At 39.8% G+C, this 21,867-nt stretch overlaps 1 protein-coding gene and 1 long non-coding RNA gene across 2 annotated transcripts in view; one reads left to right on the top strand and one right to left on the bottom strand.

Annotated features, from left to right (window-relative positions):
• LOC113908966 overlaps positions 1–7,504 on the bottom strand; it is a 51,713-nt gene extending 44,209 nt beyond the window's left edge. Inside the window, exons 1-2 of the long non-coding RNA XR_003515656.2 lie at positions 7,335–7,504; positions 5,670–5,707 (exon numbers count right to left, since the gene is read on the bottom strand). This is a non-coding gene — a long non-coding RNA (uncharacterized LOC113908966). The remainder of the gene's footprint in view (positions 1–5,669; positions 5,708–7,334) is intronic.
• FAM227B (family with sequence similarity 227 member B) overlaps positions 1–21,867 on the top strand; it is a 233,428-nt gene that overhangs the window by 205,351 nt on the left and 6,210 nt on the right. Inside the window, exons 14-15 of the mRNA XM_027569742.2 lie at positions 20,166–20,241; positions 21,112–21,186. Coding sequence (XP_027425543.2) covers positions 20,166–20,241; positions 21,112–21,186 — 151 coding nt within the window. The remainder of the gene's footprint in view (positions 1–20,165; positions 20,242–21,111; positions 21,187–21,867) is intronic.

Here is a 21,867-nt window from a genome sequence, read left to right as displayed (position 1 = left end):
AGACTTATTAACATGTAAAAACTGTCCAGGGGTGGATTGTTAAACTCTACAGTTGAAAATAATATGGGATATAGCAATACTTAAACCAACATAAAGATAAAAGCTATACAAGAAATCATCTGTTGTTAATTATCTGTGATGTGGGAGAAGCAAGTAGTCAACAGCGGGGTAAAAAAAGAAAAGGAAGAAAGCCTGAGACTCATGAAAGGTCATCAGCTCTTTACACATCAACTCTGTGTAACACTTGATCTTCACACAGTAAGAGTCCAGTGGGAAACTCTTCAGAGTCATGTGCAACTTCTTTTCACTCTTATTTATAAAAATATTTCCAATAATCTTTGTCACATGTGCATACATAGATTTTTTCCTCACTAATATGTGAATAACAACTTGTCAGTTGTTACTAAAATTACTATCAAATATATTTTTCATTTCAAGTCACTGACATTTCAAGTAATTAGCATATACTAAGGATCTGGTAATCACATTTTGTAAAGGACAAATTAGCTAAAAGACAGATGTTCGAAAAAACCTCTAATCCAGAACCTTCCCACCTAGTTATTTTTCTAGTAAAGATAAAATAAAATACTTTTTTCCCTCAGTCCTTCTAGAATTATCAGGGTGAAATGGATAGGAAGGCCTACACTGCTAGAAGGTTTTTTCCATTATCTATGAGATTATACCCCAAAAATTTAATCCTCATTTCCCTTCAGCTTCAAAACTAGGGGTGTGGATATGACAATATTATATTTTAATGAGACCTTTCAGATAATAGAAACCACATGTTAGCTTCCTGGAATGGGAGGTTTTTTAAAAATATATTTTTGTTGAAAACACCCAGCCCTGAAACCCTGTAGCAACACAGACACCCTCCACCAAAACATGATGGAGGACTGATACTTCCTCTAGTTGTCTGCAAAGAGGAAGAACAGGGACAAGGTATGCCAAGGCTAGGGAAAGGAAGAGAACGAAGTGGGGAGATAAGGGAGTAGAGAGGAATCCCAAAACCCTTGGTTGCACTGAAGGAGTCTCTAAATTAATTTACTCGAATTTGAGCCCAGATTTGAGCTTCTTCTCCATCTGTATCAAGCAGATGGATTGGACTAGATAAATTTCGAGTCCTTTTGAATCCTGAAATTTATGATTCTGTTGGAGGAATTTGACTTTCCATGCTGTTGGTGGCTAAACTAATAGCTCAGCTTTTTCTGAAATGACAACATTCTCATTTTGTCAACTCACTGTAGAACAAGGTTCTTCAGAGTATACACTTTCTCATTCTTAGTTGTCAGCTTCCCTAAAAGGCCACCAGAATAACCAGTTGACCAAGTAAAGCTAAGTAAGAATATCATTTTAAAAGAACTTTAGTGGGCACCTGGGTGGCTCAGTTGGTTAAGCGACTGCCTTCGGCTAAGGTCATGATCCTGGAGTCCGAGGATCGAGTCCCGCATCGGGCTCCCTGCTCAGCAGGGAGTCTGCTTCTCCCTCTGACCCAACCCCCTCTCATGCTCTCTCTCTCTCTCTCATTCTCTCAAATAAATAAATAAAGTTAAAAAAAGATTAAATAAATAAATAAATAAATAAAAGAACTTTAGTAGTTTCTCATAATGGGTAAATTCAGGGATGATATTTGTAGGGATTTAGGGCCTAAATTGGATGATTTTGAGTCAGGCTATGCAAGGCAGGGAATTATCTGGGACTGGGCAGTGTTTAATTGGATTGGTGGGCGCAGTGAAGCAAGGGTCTTGAAGGGAGTTTTGATGAGCAAGCTACCTGTAACTGGTTCAAAGTCTTTTCTTTCAGGAGAAAGCATTTCCTGGAGCAAGTAGCTAAGGTATTTTTATTCTTATTCTCAGCATTATTAAATATAGGGATGATAAAAACATATGCATGGTCCCCAAACTTTTTAACACACGGACAGCTTAATAAGGCATTAGTCAATTGTATTTCTACCTCCTCTTAACAACAGCAATTAGACATCCATCTGCAGACAAAAGTACCTTTGTGGGGAACTGTGGGAGCAGCGCCATTCACCAAGGAAACTGAGGGGCGTCTCACCCAACTGTTCATCAGGGAACAGGCATACAGACCTCAGTTCTGGCTTTGGGCCCCATAGTGGCCTGTGAAACAACTCTGGTGCCTTATGGCTACAGTCTGGGAACCCCTGGAGAACACCTCACAATCACCTATGGACAAGAGGGCCTTTGTAGAAGTTCAGGTTTCCAGTAGAGAAGTTCCAGCATTACAGGAAAACACACACACACACACACACACACACACACACACACACACACGAGTGTGGACACACTGGAGAGGGCAAGAACAGTTTGAGTCCCCCAAAGTGGCACAGCCTAAGGCCAAGAGATATCCTCTTGGCTGTGATTTCTCACATGGGAAAAAGTGAGAGTGTGTGAGTGAGCACTCAACTTTCCTAATTTTGTGGGTTGCTGCCAGAAAGGCCCATTTCTCTCTTACCCCATTTATCATTTATCACTGAATCATGAGCTGCTTGACTTGGGGAGCAAGAAGAGACTGGAAGACTGACAGATAGGACTCTCAGAGGGCATTAAAGGGATGCAGATTCTACTATGTCATAGACTCCATCAAGAAGCCTGTGCACAAATCACTAGGGACACCTCACCCACAGATTTTCCCAACCGTCCCATGGGTAGACCACCCCCACCCCCAGTGCTTTTGTGCCTTACCCACACACACTCACACCCTGTGGACAGCTCCCTGTGCATCCTCCAAATGGCAATGGTGAGAGCAAGCTTTGGCAGATGGTGAGCACACACAGAAAACCTGTGGCAGCCCAAATCTGTGGTTCAGGGAGAGACCACAAACTTGAGCTTTAATCCACCTTTGGGAAAACAAAAGGAAGACTGTCAACCCTTGCTCTGGTATGCTCCAGGATCAAGAGAAGACATACAAGCTTAAGAATTCTGCCACAAGGGGGAGCAAGAAACATGGAGCAGGTATATCCATAGAAGGTCTGCGAAAGCCTCAGAATCCCTAGCAGGACTGATGGAAGGTATTTCTTTCCTGAAGGAAGTTAGCAAAGACTAGAGGAGGTGACTGCTAATTCAAATGTGAAGACAGCAACACAAAATTTCAAGGAAAATGAAGGATCAAGGAAACATGACATCGCCACTAGCTCACAATAATCCTCCAATAACCAATCCCAAAGACATGGAGATCTTGATTTACCTGATAAAGAATTCAAAATGCTGTTTTAAGGAAACTCAATGAGCTACAAGAAAACACAAAGATAATTCAATGAAATCAAGAAAATAATACATGAGTAAATGCAAGTTTAACAAAGAGATAGAAATAAAAAAAACTGAATAGAAATTCTGGAGCTGAAGAATATAAGGAATGAAATGAAGAATGCAGTACAGACCATCGATAACAGAATGCACTAGGCAAAGAAAGAATCTGTGAGAAGACAGGAATTTTAAAATTATCCAGTCAGAGGAGAACAAAGAAAAAAGAACAGTGAAGAAAGCCTGCTTGTTCTGTATGATACCATCAAAAGAAATAATCTGAGAATTAACAGAGTTCCAGAAGAAGAGCGAGAGAAGAGAGAAGGGAGTTTAATTAAAGAAAAAATGGCTGAGAACTTCCCAAATCTGGGGAGAGATTTGGATATCCAAGTTTATGAAGCTCATGGACAAGAGGTTATTGGGAGATCTTCTCCAAGACACGTCATTTTAAACTGTCAAAAATCAAAAAATCAGAGAATCTTTTTTTAAAAATATTTTATTTATTTATTTGACAGAGAGAGACATAGCCAGAGAGGGAACACAAGCCGGAGGGGTGGGAGAGGGAGAAGCAGGCTTCCCGCTTTGCAGGGAGCCTGATGTGGGGCTCCATCCCAGGACCCTGGGATCATGACCTGAGCCGAAGGCAGACGCTTAATGACTGAGCCACCCAGGTGCCCCAAAAAACTGAGAGAATCTTAAATCAGCAAGAGAAAGTAATCTCGTAACTTACAAGGGAACCTCCATAAGGTTGTCAGTGGATTTCTGAGCAGAAATTTTATAGGCCAGGAGAGAGTGGGATGATATATCCAAGGTACTGAAAGAAAGAAAAAGCCAGCCAAGAATATTCACCAAAGTTGTCCTTTAGAAATGAGAGACAGAGACTTTCCCAGACAAAGCTGAGGGAGTTCATCACTACTAGTCTTGCCTTATAAGAAATGCTAAAAGGAGTTCTTCAAGCTGAAATAAAAGAATGATAATTAGTAACATGAAAGCATATGAAAATATACAACACATTGAATGTATATTGTTTTATATACTGTATTTTCATGGCATAAAAATAGACACAGAGGTCAATGGAATAGAATAGAGAGCCCGGAAACAAACCCTTACATATATGGTCAACTAATATTTAACAAGGGCGCCAAGAATATAGTCAGTGGGGGAAAGGACATTCACTTCAGTAAATGGTGTTGGGAAAAGTGGATAATCATATGCAGAAGAATGAAATTGGACCCTTATCTTATGCCACTCACAAAAATTAACTCGAGATGGATTAAAGACTTAAACTTAAGACTTGAACTTGTAAAACTTCTGGAAGAAAACATAGGGAAAATGCTCCTTGATTTTGGTCTTGGTAACAATCTTTTGGATATGACACCAAAAGCACAAGCTAAAAAGCATAAATTCATAGGTGAGACTATATTAAACTGAAAAGCTTCTGCACAGCAAAAGAAACCATCAACAAAATGAAAAGGCAACCTATGGAATGGGAGAAAATATTTGCAAATCATATATATGGTAAGGGGTTAATATCAAAAATATAAAAGAAACTCATACAACTCAATAGTAAAAAAAAAAAAAAAATCCAATTAAAAGTGTGCATAGGAACTGAATAGACAGTTTTCCAAAGAAGACATACAGATTGCCAACAGGTACATGAAAAGGTGCTCAGCATCACTAATCATCAGGGAAATATAAATCAAAACCACAGTGAGATATCACCTCACACCTGTTAGAATGGCTGTTATCAAAATTTCAAAATATGACAATAAGTGCTGGCTCAGATGTAGAGAAAAGGGAACCCTCATGCATCGTTGGTGGAATATAAATTGATGTAACCACTATGAATATCAGTATGGAAGTCCCTTAAAAAGTTAAATATAGACAAATACCATACAATTTCACTCATATGTGGAATTTAAGAAACAAAACAAATGAGCAAAGGGAAAAAGGGGGGGGGCAAATCAAGACATAGACTCAATTAGTGAGAATAAACTGATGGTTACCAGAGGGGAGGTGGGTGGGGGGGAGGGGTGAAATACGTGGTGGGGTTTAAGGAAGGCACTTGTAATGTGCACTGAGTGTTGTATGGAAGTGTTGAATCACTGTATCTTACACCTGAAAATAATATTACACTGTATGTTAACTAGCTGGAATTTAAATAAAAACTTTTTTAAAAAGTTAAGTTTAGAGCTACCATATGACCCAGCAACCCTACTTTTAGGTATATAACCAAAAGCGGTGAAAACAAGATCTCAAAGAGATATCTGCAATGCCATGTTCATTGGAGCCTTATTCACAATAGCCAACATAGGGAAACAATCTAGGTGTCTGTCAATGGATGAATGGATGAAGAAGATGGGTATATAACAATGGATTATTCAGCCATAAGAAAGAAGCATATCTTACCATCTGCAACAACATGGATGGACCTTGAGGACATCATGCTAAGTGAAAGAAATCAGGGAAAGACAAGTAGTGTAAAATATGACTTATATATGAAACCTAAAAATCCCAAACTCATAGAAACAGAAAATAGAATAGTGGTTGCCAGGGGCTGAGGGATAGGGGAAATAGGGAGATGCTGGCCAAAGGGTACAAACTTCCAGTTACAAGTTCTGGAGATCTAATGTATACTGTGGTGATTACAGTTAACATACGGTACTATATACTTAAAGTTGCTAAGAGAATAAATCTTAAACATCCTTACCACAAAAAAGAATTGGTAATTATGTGAGGTGATGGAGTTGTTAACTAATGGTACTATGGTAATTATTTCCCAACATATAAGTATATCAAATCAACATATTCGTACACTTTAAACTTACACAATGTTATATGTTAACTACATCTCAATAAAGCTGGAAAAGAAAAAAAGTTCTGGTACAGGAAAATATATATGGTGGATGCTCTGAATGCCCAGATTTGCTTCCAGAATAAGGGACTTATTTTTTGGCTGCTGGAGGGTTACTATGGCCGAAAGCCCTCAGTTGCTAACACCTTAAAAGGATTGCCTCATTTAAATGATAGTGGCCTCGCTGATTGTCATTATTTTTTTAAGATTATAATTTTTTAGGGTGGCCACAACAGTATCTTCCTTCCTACATGTTCTTGTTACAATATGACCTTGCCATTTGTCTCATCAAGAGGTAGCACCTATGTCCACTTCCCTTGAGTTTGGGCAGACATTTATATCTTCCTCAACCAATGCAGTGTGACTTCTGAAGCTAGGTCATAAATGGCTTTACAGCTTCTGCTGTAATGCTTCTGCTGTTACTCTTGGAATGCTCTCAGAAACATCTGCTCAGTGAGGAAGAAGTCAGACCACATGGAGAGGCCATGCTCTAGCTAGCAGCCAGAGCTGAAGTTGAGCCACAGCCATCATCAAACACCAGACGTGTGAGGAAGCCTTTGAGACGGCTCCAGCTCCATCCACTACCTGACCACAATGACATGAGAGACCCTAACTAAAAGCCGTGGAGCTGAGCCCAGTCAACACTCAAAACTATTGAGATAATAATAACAAATGACAATTGTTGTTTTATGCCACTAAGTTTGGGATTGTTTGTTATGCAGCAATAGATAACTGTACCATGCCCCCTTTCAAAAGTACCCCTCATCCATTGACTAATGTGATATATAAAGTCGCTGAGGTTGGGGCCCCTTCAACTCAGAAAAATTCTGAAGGGTCATCCCAGCTTTAGAACTCCCTATAGGTCAACTTAGACTTCCAGTGGGACTATTATTACAGTTCAAGCTCTCTCTCTGCTCAATTTTACTTTCTTCCTTTGCAACCCAGAAATGTTAATCTCAAGAGCACTCCCTAATAAATCTTCTGCACACTGATCTCCGTTTCTTAGTCTGCTTCCAAAAGACCCACCTGGGGTAGTATGTTTCTTCCCAGTATTACTTAACACAGGGGGAACAATGTTGGTTTCAGTTCTTACCATTAAAGCAAAAAACAATCCATTGATTGCTCACTGTTTTTCTTTCAGATCCCCAATAGTCAATGAAATGGAAGCAAAGAAAAAGAAATGTATGGGAATTACATTTTTAAAAAATTCAGCATCGTACCTTGGGTCTCGTTTGCTACCATGAAATGGAGCTTCCTGCTGCAAGAGTTTGAGCAGAATTGGCCAGATGGTTTCCCACATCTTCTAGAGTTATTTCTTCCTAAGGAAGGACCTTACCATGATCTAGAAGGAGGAGGGATTAAATGCTGAATTAGACAAACAATCCCATATTTGGTAGTCATTTTTGCTTTGTTTAGAAGACATTTAAAACTCAAAATCTTGTGATCTGTGTAAGAATTGTGCAACATATAAGTGCCTACTAGTACATAATGGCCTTGACAACATGCTTTTTAGGGGAAATGTGATGCATGTAGGCAGACCTGTTTCATGCAGTAGATTAGGATGTGTCTATCAGCAATCTCTCCTTTTCACCTATTTATCTCTACTCTTTCCCCTTGCCTGGCTTTCCTCTCCTGCCCTAATCCTTGTTTTGGATTCTAGATGTGCTGTCTACTCTAATTATTATTTTCTAGATACTTCAAATCTTGCTTAAGTGTCTGATTCTGTCCAGTTACTTGAATATGCCTTCATTACCCGGTTCCAGACTCCAGATTCTTTCTTATGTCTTGTTTAACAAGAAAATATATGTGCTAGGTGCTATGCTATGTGATGAAGAGTTGACTATCCATCTCTGTTGTCAGATAACTTATTGTCTAATGGATGACCTTGTCCACAAGCTTGTTGGCTTTACCCAAGATACAGCCTTTTTCTAGCATTCCTCCCATGCTTACCTGAACAATTTCTGTTCTTCCCCATCCTCAATGTCTAAAAGCTGCAGCACAGTGGCCTTTAAGAAAGATGACACCTTTAAATGTCCAAGAAAGCACACTTCCTTTGTCTGGAAAAGTATGCAATCTTCAGAGAAATGGGTAATTTTTTGCTTATTCTGGAAGCAATCAGAGCAACAATTGAAGTATACATGAAGTACTTAAGTATTGAACAAGGGTATCTTGAACAGAGGCTTAGCTGGAAGAAAATGGAAAGAAGATTCCCCGTGTTGTTCTCTTCCATGAAATGAGTACCAAAGGTGAGTCTGCTTCCTTTCTACAATGCCATGTATCTGTCTGCATACTCCAGTATTAAGACTTGGGGAAATCCCACCAGAAGGGTGAAAAAGAAAGGAGGGAGTAGAATTGGGGAAAATGGAGTCAAAGAATGGAGCCAGAAGCATAGAAATGTGCTGAAACAAAAGAGGCACCTATCAATGTCAATTTGACAACCATCAAGGGTTACAGTAAGGGGCAAGTCAGCTCACTGTGTCTTTGGCTCCCAAATCCTAGAGAATATTGTTAGGAAAGGAAAAGACATACTCACCCTGAAGCAAATAAGAGAGAAGTTGTCGAAGTCTTGGGAATTATATAAAGCAGGGGCACCTGGGTGGCTCAGTCGGTTGAGCATCTGCCTTTGGCTCAGGTCATGATCTCAGGGTCCTGGGATTGAGTCGTGTCCGACTCCCTGCTCAGCGGGGAGTCTGCTTGTCTCCCTCTCCCTCTGCCCCTCCCCCTGCTCATGCTCTTCTTCTCTCTCTCAAATAAATCAATAAAGTCTTTTTAGAAAAACAAAGAAAAAAGGAATTATGTAAGGGAAAAGTTGCAAGAATTATCACGATGAGACTCTGTATATCAGATATACTCTGAAAAAGGCAAGTCACAGTGCCCTTAGGGGCATTCTGAAGATAATTTATTTTCAAAGATGGACCATTGGTTCTTTTTTTTTTTGTGACAAAATTTCAGGTTTATTTTCTTAGCAACTTTCAAGTATATAACACAGTATTATTAACTATAATCACCATGCTCTACATTAGATCCCCAGATCTTACTCTTCTTCTAACCAGCAGTTTGTAATCTTTGACCAACATCTCCCCATTTCCCCCACCTCCCTGCCCCTTGTAACCACCATTCTACTCTCTGAGTTCAGCTTTGTCAGATTATATGTATAAGTGATATGACACAGTATTTGTCTTTCTCTGACTTATTTCACTTAGCAGAGTGAGTGTCCTCAAAAAGATGGACCATTGGTTCTTATTATATATACTCAGTTTTGTGGAACTAGCCCATAAAGGGTGGTTTTCTTTTGTTCACTGTTCTTATACCTTGATAACTTCTCCAAGTAAAAGTTAACAAACTGAGTAGTTTTGACTAGATAAACATATAGTTAGAAAACCAAGATTAGTACGTGATCTATTTAATAGTATTTTACAATATTACATAAAGTAATAATATATACTATTTAGAGCAAGATTTAAAAAACAGACATATGTACATAGAGTTAGATATTTATTATGTTTTTCATAATTTTAGAACTGCACTGTCCAGTATGTTAGCCACTCACCATGTGTGGCTATTTAAACTTAACTACAAAGAATAACCAGCCCCTAAAAAGGAAGTAAGCCATTGAAGGTGTTATCATTAGAAATGTAAAAAGGATTTAAGTTCCCTGGTTAGCTTTCTATAAAAGACCAACACTAAAGGCTCTCATTGGCAACCCTGTCGGGACCCCTCTCACTCTTTGAGAGCTTTTTCTGTATCTTCACTTAATAAACTTCTATTGCTTTACTCAAAAAAAAAACAAAAAACCTATATTTGAATTAATAAAGTTAATGGGGCACCTGGGTGGCTCAGTTGTTTAAGTGTCCAACTGTTGGTTTCCACTCAGGTCATGATCTCAGGGCTGTGAGATTGAGCCCCACGTCAGGTTCCATGCTCAGCAGGGAGTCTGCTCGAGATTCTCTCTCCCTCTCTCTCTGCCCTTCCCCCCTCTCTGGGATAAATGAATCTTTTAAAAAATTAATTAATTAAATTAAGTATAAGTAAAAATACAGTTCTTCAGGTACACTGACTCATTTCAAGTATTGACTATCTGTGACTGTTGGACAGTGCAGATATTGAACATTTCCATCATAACAAAAATGTTCTATGGACAGCACTGTCTTGAGTAAGAAGGAAAGTTTAATCTCTTCACAGAACTTGAGATGTCACCTTGGGATATCAGACAGCCGGCACGTACAGAACTTCCTTTTGCCTTGCCACTTGCAACCTTCTAATTTTAGAAGTTCAGTGGCTTAAGATTACATATTATTTATTCAGCCACTCATTATTCATCCATCCAACAAAATTACCAACAAAGTTAATTTCCTCTCATATTTTGCTTTTTTTGGTTGGATTTTTTCCCTTTTATCCTAGCTTTGTTTAATTTTTGGTTTTGCTCAGAGATAACTACTTTTAGCATCATGCAGTATTTTGTACCGTTCCTCATGGCTTTGATCTGTAGAAGAAAGCTTATCACTCTCTGTACAAGCCCCCAGGTCAAGAACTTTATAAATAACCTAGATCTGTATAAAATTCTGTGATTGCCTTTTGATGGTCAGATATTTGATCCATGGACTCCCTTTACTTAATTCTCATTGATGTTAGTTTATATCAGTTACTAGAATAAACTTGTAAGTAATTCTCCTGCTAGGCTCTCAAGGACTCCTTAAAGGACCAGATTTTATATTTTAAAAAATATATCTGAGTTATTGAAGAGAGCACTTTATAAGCAGAAAAACATCATAGAACTTAGTAGGATAAATGATACAAGTATTTAAATTTTGCTCTCAGAAGAGAAAAGGAGGTTTTATTTTTATTTTTAGATGACTTTTAATTGAAGCTATTCTAAACTTTGTTGAGTAGGTTGCTAAGTTTCCTCCTTCTGCAAACCCTGCCAGTTAAGAGTGTAGGCCAAGTGAAAAAAAAGGGGGTGGGGTGGGGTAGAAAATGAACATCATACTATTTTTTTAAGAACTTGAAGAACAAAGGGGTTTTGTTTTACATGAGTTAAGTACGTGTATGTGTATTGTAAGCATTTTGCAGCCACCTTGAACCAAAGACAATTACAAAATTGCTTGTAAGATCCAGCTCTTTTTTCTTACTCCATTTAAGTTCTTTCTCTTTAAGGTTTTTCTTTTCCTTCTTTTTAATAAAATGCACACGACACAAACCACAATTCAGCAAACTTGTTATTAAACTAACTAATGAAATAAATAGAACACTTTAGTGCCTTAGGTAATCAGGTTCCAGGAAATGGGTTGTATCCATTTTTTAGCCACAATTGGGATTTTAGATTATAAACATGGTTCAGTGGAAAATTAAGGGGGGCGGGGGTTGTGGAGCAGGAGGGATTTGCATCCTGGAGAGTTAGTATGAATTAAGATTTTGGCTTTTTATAACTTAGTATGAATGTGGTAAAGCCCAAGTAAGAGAAGAAAATTTCATTTTCAAACAGTTTAAGTGATTTCAACCATTTGGGAAAAAAAATGGATATCCTTGCTATATATGTTACTGGTCAATTAAAAAAATCAGGTAGAAAAGCCATAGCTTTTTTTTTTTAAGATTTTATTTATTTGACAAAGAGAGACACAGTGAGAGAGGGAACACAAGCGGGGCAGTGGGAGAGAGAGAAGCAGGCTCCCTGCAGGGAGCCTGATGCGGGGCTCCATCCCAGGACCCTGGGATCATGACCTGAGCTGAAGGCAGACGCTTAACGACTGAGCCACCCAGGCGCCCCAAGCCATAGCTTTTTGAGTGCTTAGAATTTAAGACTAAAAAGCCATATCTCAATTAAATATAAAAATTGACTAGATTATAATTTTGTGTTCACCTAACCCATTTCTCCTCCTAGAAGGTGGGCAGGCAAAGGAGAAAGTAGACAAAATCCACACTGTTACTTTGTATTCACCCCATAAAAATCACTGCCAGTTTATGGCTCTGAGTGACTCTGAGAGGTGCTCCAGGATTTCCGAAAGTAGAAACCCTATCCTAGCTTAGAGCTGAAGTCTGTGTATTTAAGAACAAATAAATTGGCTCTTTTGCTGGTTATCTCACATGTATTTGTCTGTTTTGTTACTAATAATCCAATTTGGCCCGTCTCGGGGGAGTAGGGTCTCTAGAATTTCTATCTTTATAGGAGGGGCTTAGATATTCAATCCCGTGACAAATAAGGTGCTGTATTTGCAAATCCACAGTTTGTATGCTTATTTGGAAGAGCTTTGTGAATGGAGGAGGGGTTGATGGAAATAATGGGGATGGCTAAATTCTCTCCAAACAACTCTTGGAGCTGTCTCTGTTCAAGGGCATAAATTATAAAAATAATGGAATCTCTATAAATCAACAACTTCTTTATTCAGTCTTATCAGGGAGTGTGAACTGTTGCCATAACTGAATTTTCCAGGTAACTGGAGCCGACCATCTAAAGCACCAAAATTTATGTTAAGCATTTTAATGAAAATTTTCCTTGAAGATATAATTCCCCAATATCTTAAACAATATAGCAAAAAAATAATTAACTTGATGATGATGGCTAGGCTTCTCAAGATGAAGCCTATGATTCAGCTACACTGAAATATCAGTAAGAATGCTTGCTCAGGAGGCCAAGAACAATAAACACCTCCCTAACACCCCTTCCATACCAGATGGTACTCATACGAGGGTGCTAAGCAGTCCAACAGCAAAGACAGGAAACCGTGTCATCAGTCACAGAATCCTGCCAAAGATGCTGTAGCAGCACGGGGGAGCACCCTCATCCAATTGGAGACAGCTCTGCCCTAAAGCAGAACAGAATGCAAGATTTTTATAGTCTTTATGCCTATTTTTTATAGCTCTTCTGTCTTCTACTTGAAAAACTGCCTGGTGTTAGTTCTCTTTCCTACTCATTATTCCTGTAAATCAAACACCAGGTCTTACTCATCTTTATGTCTCCAAGCCTAGCAAAAGCCCCGGCAAGTTTGTTGAAGGCTTTTCGTTAAATCTGTGTTAATATTTCTGGTAGCCTTATTCCCTCAATTTTCTAAGCTATGCTGCAAAACTTCTAATGATGTATTAAATAATGAAAGTTACTAAAACCCCTATTTTACCCTTAATACTAGGCCATATAGAATCTAACAGTGGCACTGTCTCCCATAGAATAAGGCATATGGGGTCAGTAATAACTTTTTCAAAAAAATTTCTGGATATATGGCTGTATTGTAGATGTTTGACACTCTTGCGAATCTGACATTAAAATATTTGAAGTGTAAGCAAAGGTAAACGGTAAGCAGAAGATAACTGTTCTATGATCAGTTTGGGCCACATGCTAAGTTATTTTAAGAATTTAGCTTTTAGGATTAAGAATTAAATGAATTCTGGCGTATAAAGGAGGAGATTGTGGCCACCGTTTGCTGCCTAGATTCCTTTTATTTGGCCTTAAGCCTGGTAATCTCATTAACAATTCTAAAAATACTCTGAGGAATATATCTAAGGGATATGGGGTAGATAGCAAAGCCTCCTGCAGCTTCATCCTAGGACAATACCTTTGGCAGATAGAAGCAAAATTTGCCCCGGGACATTCTTTTCCTGAGTCTCACACATGCCCGACTTCTCCACGGCAAGGTACTTCCTTTCTAGAAGCCTTAGTTTCTTCATCTATATTATAATCAATTTGGACTCTGCAATTTCTAAGGTCCCTTGTTCCACTAATACTCGGTTTCTAAAGGGAGATCAAGGCCCCCAGGGTCTGAATTGAGCCCTCTAGGATGTCTCCAGGTTTTGTGTGTCCTATGCCAACCGCAACTGTTGTGAAGTCCCAGAAGAGGACTATTTTATTTGTACCCAAATGGCTTCTTCTCCATTTAGTGGCTTGCCAAGTAAACTCCCTGTAGCATTGCATGAGAAAACAGTGTGAGGTCAGCTCAGACAGTGCATTTGGAAAACATGTTGCACAGTCATCCCCAAGGAATAAAATATAGCCATTCTTCATAATTTGTAAGCTGTAAGTACTCTAATTTTCTACAGTTGGGGAAAATTGATGACTTTATGTATCCGATGAGAATAAAACTTAGGATATTCATTAACAGACATTAACAGAAGTCTGCTAAAAACCATCACGACTGAACAGTGCAAGAAAATGCTAAGATCTTAGTAGCAACATCATACAGCCCAGAACCTCATTACACAACACAAATACTGTGACCAACTTTTGTGGGCAATGAGAATGACTTTATGAAGAATGTATACCCAAGTTCATTTTAATAATGACATATGTTCAAAATTAATAATTTATAAGAAATAAAATACAGTTTTGTCTTAATACCAATAGTATTTAATGAATGTTCAAGGGAGAAAATCCAATTAGTTCAGAGTGACAAGCACCATCTCATTCATAAATGCTTCATCGTGGGAACCATACTCAAGAGCACAATATAACTTTGTAGAAGGATAAAATCTTTGCAATTCTAATGGGCCCTCTGAGAGAGAAATTAAATATTACCAGGAAATAGCTGCATGCAAATTAAATTTCAGCAGCTCAAGACCAGGTACACTTCAGGAGAAGCATATCATTAGTTGTGCTAATCATTCTATAAGAAGAATGCTTAAATAATTAACTTTCTGTGATTTTTACTCAGGAGAAGATCTTAGAGTTTCAGTCACTAGATGTAGTGGGGAGAGTAAGACAGATGTTAAAAGTAGCCTGATCTCTTCAGGTATTCTTTGTTTCGGGAAGATTGCTAAGCCTTCTCCTCCAAAGCTGCTGGACTTCATCACAGTCTGGACAGGCAAAGGGCAAAAAAAAACTAAGGTGGAAATCTGGCATAACTGAAAATGCAGGCTTCTTGCTTATGTAATGAACAGGACCACAACCTCTTTTTTTTGACCATGAGCATTACACCCATCCAAAGCTGAGCAAGAACAAGGTTATCTTTTCCCAGAACTCAGAGATTTGAGTTTGGAGAGACACAGGCCTCCCTTGCAAGACCTGAAGGTGGGGAGGCATGGAGGGGGATGTCATCCTGGAAAACACAATTGGGGAAGAGAGGAGAAATTTTTGCATCAGGGCAGTAGAGCCCCTCTGGTACAAACACTCTGAAATCTTTTGCAAACATTAAAATAATGACTACAAAACCTGGATGCATGGAAAAATTGTGATAGTTGGGTAAAGAGAGTAACCATGCCATTATAACAATAACATAAAATATATATTTGTATATGACAGATGGAAAGGCACATAGAAAAATGAAAATAGTTTTATTTTTTGGAAAGTGGAATTATGGGAGAATTTTTTTCTTTTCTTTTGCTTACATTAATGCTGCTATAGTATTCTTTGTAATATTTTTTAATTTTATTGAGATATAATTGCCATATGGCATTGTGTACAGCATAATGACTTTGAGAAACGACTACCACAGTAACATTGTTAGAGTCTTGCTGAAACATTTGTCAAAATGAGTAGATTTTGTGAGGTTTAGTTTTTCTCTGCTTTAATTATTTAAAGTGAGGCTTCCACTACTTCCCTTTTAGATTTGAGGACTAATCTGTCCCTAAAGTTATCATTTTCTGAATAGTCAAAAATGTTACTTACGCAGAATGAAATCTGAAAGCCAAAGTTTGAAAGTAACTTGGACCCAGCTTAAGGAAGTTTTATTTTGGAATTTTACCATTCAGACTTGATTCATATCAAGAGAAAACTGTAGTTCATGTAGACACTTAATTCCAGTAATGTCATTTAGAAGATCCCTGAAGACAAGGTAATTTGTACAGTGTGATCAGAATTCATGAATGTCTATAATTCCTGAAGACAATGCTGTGTTTCTGACCATAAGTTGCAGAACAATCGGTTGAAAACAAGAAATTCCAGTTGATACATTGACTATTCGATCACAGCTACTGTTTGAATATAACCTACATTACTATGAAATGTCTTTCCCAGAGTAAGACACACTGTCCTCAGAAACACACTGAAAACTTGGGGCGCCCGGGTGGCTCAGTTGGTTAAGCGTCCGACTCTTGATTTTGGCTCAGGTCATGATCTCAGGGTGGCGAGACTGAGCCCCCCACATCAGGCTCCGTGCTCAGCGGGGAGTCTGCTTGAGATTCTCTCCCTCTTTCCCTCTCCCCCACCCATGTGCACGTGCTCTCTCTCTCTTAAATAAACAAATCCTTAAAAATAAAAAAAGCAGCACACTGAAAACAGAAATCCAGTGCAAAATGAAGCTCCGATGAGGAGGAGGATTCCTGGGATGTCCTCTGCCAGGCAACAAATAGGACTTTGTGGGGCAGAACTACTTTCCCGGAAGCAAAGACACCAGTCGCAAGAGCCTCAAGCAGAATTCTAGAGATACTGTACAGACCCCGTTGCAGTGCATGGCCTATGTTGGATATCCAACAAATGTTAACTTCTTTTTTCTCCACTCCATTTCCAGTTATTGCCCCCCCACCACCACTGCCTCAAATACAGTATCTTTGAGGTTTCTGAGTTAACCACGGTGTTTGATAGACTAATCAAGAAGTAGGCTAACTGGACAAGCTGATACAATGCTTTCCTGGGCCCACGTGTTTAACTGTTAGGAGAGAAGTGCACTGTCAGCCTTCTGTGCAGGCATTGATTAGACTCGAAATACTTTAAGGGCTGGCCACCAGGCAGGACTCTCTGCCCCAAACTGTCAATGCCAACTGCCAGGCTTGACGCCCAAAATTGTTTTGCTAGAAATTCCAGTGTTTATAATATGATTCCCATCTTCAGGACACCTATTTTAAAATAACCCCGTGAGTTCTATCAACTCCACCTTTAAAGCATATCTTGAAACTGTCCACTTCTCTCCCTTTCCACCATGACCACCCTAGTCCAAGCAGCACAACCCCTCTCGCCTCAGCTATGGAAAGAGCCTCCGAAGAGCTGCCCTTTTTCTCCACTTTTCACAAGCCATTTGTCACATAGTCAAGGCATAATTCAAATAAGTCCCTTGCTTAAAGGCTTCCAGCAGCTTCCTCTGCATGTCTCAAGGGTTACAAAGCCCCTTAGAAGATCCAGCTCTACCTAGCTCTCTGATTTCATCTCCTACCACTTTGCCCACACTCACTCTTGCCCTTTCTCCTACTCAAATGTGATAGACAGCTCCCTTTTCTACCTGATATTCAGGCCTTCTCGGGCTAATGCTGTACCCTGCATACACATTCCCAGCTACTCTCTGCTCATACACGATTTTACTGCCTTTACAGTAGCTACCTCTATTTAAAATAATCAATTGCTTTGCTTCTTATGCCTTTAGGCAGGGGATTTATTTGAGTATGCCTTGACTTCTCTGTGGTGAATGGCTTCTGGAAAGTGTATAAGCTCTAGAATATGAGCCATATGAGAGTGGAAACCTTGCGGATCTTGTTCACTGCTCAATCTCTAGGGTCCTATGAGTGCCTGGCACATAACAGGTGCTCAGAAAGTAATTTCTGAATGCGTAATGGTATTGCCCAATTAGGTGGCCCTTTATTGGTTTTCAAAATTGACCTTTATGACTTCCTTGATGATGCTTCTTAAATAGCTCCTTCTTTGGAATGTGACACTGTGTTATACCAGTTCCTGGCTCCTGCCCTCCTTCTACTACTGATCCCTAATATCTCATCTTTCTCAAGGTCCTTTCTTTTCCTTTCTTTTCTGTCTGCATTCTCCCTCAGAGTCTCATTCATTCTCATTGTTTCAACCATCACCTTTGAAGGGAGTCCCCGTCTTCACATCTGTTCCCATTGATCTCTATCTGCATTTACTGAGAGTTTCTAATTGAACATGCCCATTATTAAAATACACTCTCATCCTCTGTAATACATCCTTCAAATTGAGACTTCCCCGTCTCTGTAAAATGACTCCACCATTATCCTAGCCACATTTGATCTCTCCTCCTCCCTCTCATCCAGCCCCCATATCCTATTAGTAAACAAACTCCCCCTCATTCCTTTGCAAAATCTCAGATTCCATCCCACACTCTCAAAGTGTTTTGCCATTACCTTACTGATGGGTCTGAACTTCTGAACTTATATAGGCTCATATTCTATCTCATAGAAAATCAGAATAGGACAGGAGCCATGTGACCATCTAACCAAACCCCCACACTTTACAGACAAGGAAAAGGAGGGCCAGCCTGGTTAACTACCATGGCTACCATGGTACTAGATGGAGAGTGCTGAGCACGGTGCCAGAACCAGAGCTCAACCTCCAGGATGGCACTCTCTCTATAATCTTTGGGAAATGGCCAAGGAGAGAGGAAGAGCTAGAGGGTCCTGAAAGAAAAGCACCAAGAGAGAAGATGAGTAAAGGACACTGAAGACGCACACTTCTTTGACTTCCCAATTTTGCCTCATGCTGCCCGGAAGAAGGCTGTATCTTGAATGAGTCCTTGGAGTTAATAATGATTATTTGTCCTGAATACCTGCAATTGTCACTATTGGTCTGCCTCATGGGGGTGCCAGGTGCTATCAAGGCACTGATTTGATTTTCACCTACATAGTGCAAATCAACTGTTCATTTTATCATAAGTTCAGGAACCATATGCCACTGTGACATTAAACAGTGAAGTCAGGCTCATCTCTTTCTTTAAGGAAAACTTTATTCTAAAACCCAGATATGATTAAGGGGAAAAATAAATTTGGAATGTATCAATAAATAGTCTTCTCTAAAATTTATTTCAGAGAATTTTGATCCATTTTAGAGTAATATAGTCACCCAGACCCTCTCAAATTCCGTGGTTGGTAGGATGGAGTATGTTCTGCTGTCAACATTGCTTTCCTCCACAGTCAATGATGGTTGGTAAAAACCTGCTTAAAAGGTTCTGGGACCAGCCCAGAGAATGTATCTCTTCTGGCATTGCTGAGAAAGTGGTCTGGAGTGCACAGAAAATCAGGTGTTATTTTCCTTGGTTCTAAGGCCTTGATGTTCAAGTTATACGTGATTGAAGATAAATCCTGAATAGTTTAGAGCTCCATAGGAAAGACATAAATTTTATTCAAGCTTATTGGGAGCATCTTTGTTGTGGAGTGGTTCATGTTTTTCCTCTGGTTACCTCAACTGAGATACAGTACTGAGGAAGTTAAGGTCATAAAGTTAAGTACCTATGTGGTCCCGTGGCTTCTCCTAACTTTCTTATGTCAGATAAATAAGATTAAAATGAGCATCAAGGACAGCTTTAAAGTAGACTCTAAATTTGCATTCCAAGAAAGATAGAGGTAATATTGAAATGTGCTTCAGGAGGGGGAGCGGGGGTCATACAAGGACAGTCTCATCCCCTGGATCTCGGTGATTACAGAGGTTTAAGAGCTCCCAGTTTACCAGTGAGGCTCAGGTCTTCTTTTAACACAAGCTGAGGGCTGCCTCCTGGAGTCATTTGCCAATTGCTGTCTCTGAAGGGAAGTGTCTGCTTTGTCCGACGCGAATGTGGGTTTAAGACCAGGGTTAGGAGCACAACCACAGGCTGTATCAGAAACAGATGGGACAAGAGCCCCGGGCTCATTCACAGCACAATGACACCTTCTACTTATCATCTTTCTTCCCTGCAGTTCTTAGCAGCCACCAGCCCAAGGCAACCAACATATACTGCCAGTCACCTCCACAGCCTTTCAGAGAAGTCAGGAGACCTTGAGGTTTTCAGTATATGGAGAAATGAAAAAATGCCTAAATAGGGTTACAGAAATGTTGGTACATTTTAAATATTTACATTTAACCAATTGCTGCTTTTAATGTACACACACACATACACACAAAGCACTTACACACACACACCACCACAAAAAAAGGGAGTTACAGAATTTATGAAACTAGTGCACTGTGGGTGGTGTAGTCCAGATAATGGGACACAAGTTTAACGTGATCCAATGGGTACTGTCTTCTTTCAGTCCTCTCAGTGTAACTCTGGACGTCCTATTCATGTCCACAATTGAGACCCTTCCTGACTGGGAAGCCCAGGCCAGACGGCCCTCTCAGTCCCCCTGCGATGGGTACTGTCCTCCTCTCCCAAATGTTCCTAATTAAAAATCTTTCCTTGACCATAAGCCAATCACACCACCTGCTCCAACTTACCGTGATGTTATAAAAGAGGCAAAAAGACAATTTGCAAGGAACCAAAAGGAATTTCGGATGTAAGTTGGTGCCATACTCTTGTTAAATAGAAAATCACAAACTCTTTTTGAGCTGGAAGTAATCATAGAATTCATCTACAGTGAGCTCCTTATTTTACCAGTGAGGAGAGTCACTTCTGAGTGTCTAACAGACTTGGAGATTCTTTTCTGGTAAGTGTCAAGGATGCATGTTGGAGCCGTGGAGCCATGGCAGGTGTCAGGGACTGAAGGAAGAAAGCAAGCCTTGCTGCGCTGTGGTTGGGGGGATGCGCCCCAGCATGGAAAGCCCAGAAGAGAGCTCCAGGGACTAGAGACTGGAGTTCTGTTTATTTAAAAAGAGCCCTGGAAGAACAGAAAGGTGTGTTTGCAGCATGAGTTCCCCGGAGCTGGAGTGGCAGTTGGGGCGGCATTGAGGAAAGCACAATCAAATACAGCAAAGAGAGGGAAATGGAAGAACAGCCAGGAAGGTCTTATCCAGCAGGCAGGACAAAAGTTTGAGCCTCTGCTTTCCAAGGGTGCCCATTCCCCTCCCACCTTCCTCTAGCCCCCCCAAACCCCAGCACACATGCCCACGCACACACAGCCCTTAGGTTTCCTGTGCCTGGTTGGAAGAACGGGTATGGACACTTGGTGAGAGGGCCCCTATGGAAGCAGCAAGGCGGAGTCCAAACCATACCCAGGAATCACGGGTGATGTCTTTGGTATGTATTTATAGGAGGGGATGTTCTGGGGGATTCCTCACACCAAGTAGTGTGTAGGGAGGGGATGCTGAAGAATTGGGTTTGTAAAGGACTTTCACTGACATGAAGTCAGAGAATTGTTAATTTATTCTTTCCCAATTAGAAATCCTGCTTTATTTTAAAATGTAATTTGAAATTTTGATTTTTATAGAGAAAAGCACAGAATTAATGAAGAAATAAAACTCCTAAAACAGCGGCAGGAAAGAATTGACAAGGAGCTTGACAGGTTTGTTCCTTATTCAACTTTGTAGTGATTAAAAACATTTTAACTGAGGGGCGCCTGGGTGGCTCAGTCAGTTAAGCTTCTGACTCTTGGTTTTGGCTCAGGTCATGATCTCGCGGTTGTGGGATTGAGCCCCATGTCGGGCTCTGAGCTCAGGGCAGAGTTTGCTTCAGATTCTCTCTCCCTCTCCCTCCCACTCATTCTCTCATTCTCTCAAATAAATAAATAATCTAGGGGCACCCAGGTGGCTCAGTCAGTTAAGCAGCTGCCTTCAGCTCGGGTCATGATCCTGGGGTCCTGGGATCGAGCCCCACATCGGGCTCCCTGCTCAGCAGGGAGTCTGCTTCTCCCTCTCCTGCTCCCCCTGCTGTGCTGTCAAATAAATAAATAAAATCTTTTAAAAAATAAATTAAAAATCTGTTTTAAAAAACCATAAAACATTTTAATTGAACAAATGTGTTACATAAAACTACAATGGGTTTATTATGTAAACATACATAAACTCAGATATCTGCAAAGAGATTTTCTACTCAACAGTCCACCTGGAATAACATTTTGACCTTCTTTGTCCACAGAACCACCTACTCTGCTAATTTAATTAATTGCTAAACATCATCATCATCTCCTTTAACTCTTCAGCTTTAGGACTTAAGCTGAAGGCTTTTTATAAATAAATAAATAAAT

This window comes from Zalophus californianus, chromosome 6 (genome assembly GCF_009762305.2).
Source record: "Zalophus californianus isolate mZalCal1 chromosome 6, mZalCal1.pri.v2, whole genome shotgun sequence".
Lineage (NCBI taxonomy): Eukaryota > Metazoa > Chordata > Mammalia > Carnivora > Otariidae > Zalophus > Zalophus californianus.
The sequence above is the reverse complement of the archived record's forward strand: the minus strand, read 5'-3'. Positions and strand labels throughout refer to the sequence as shown.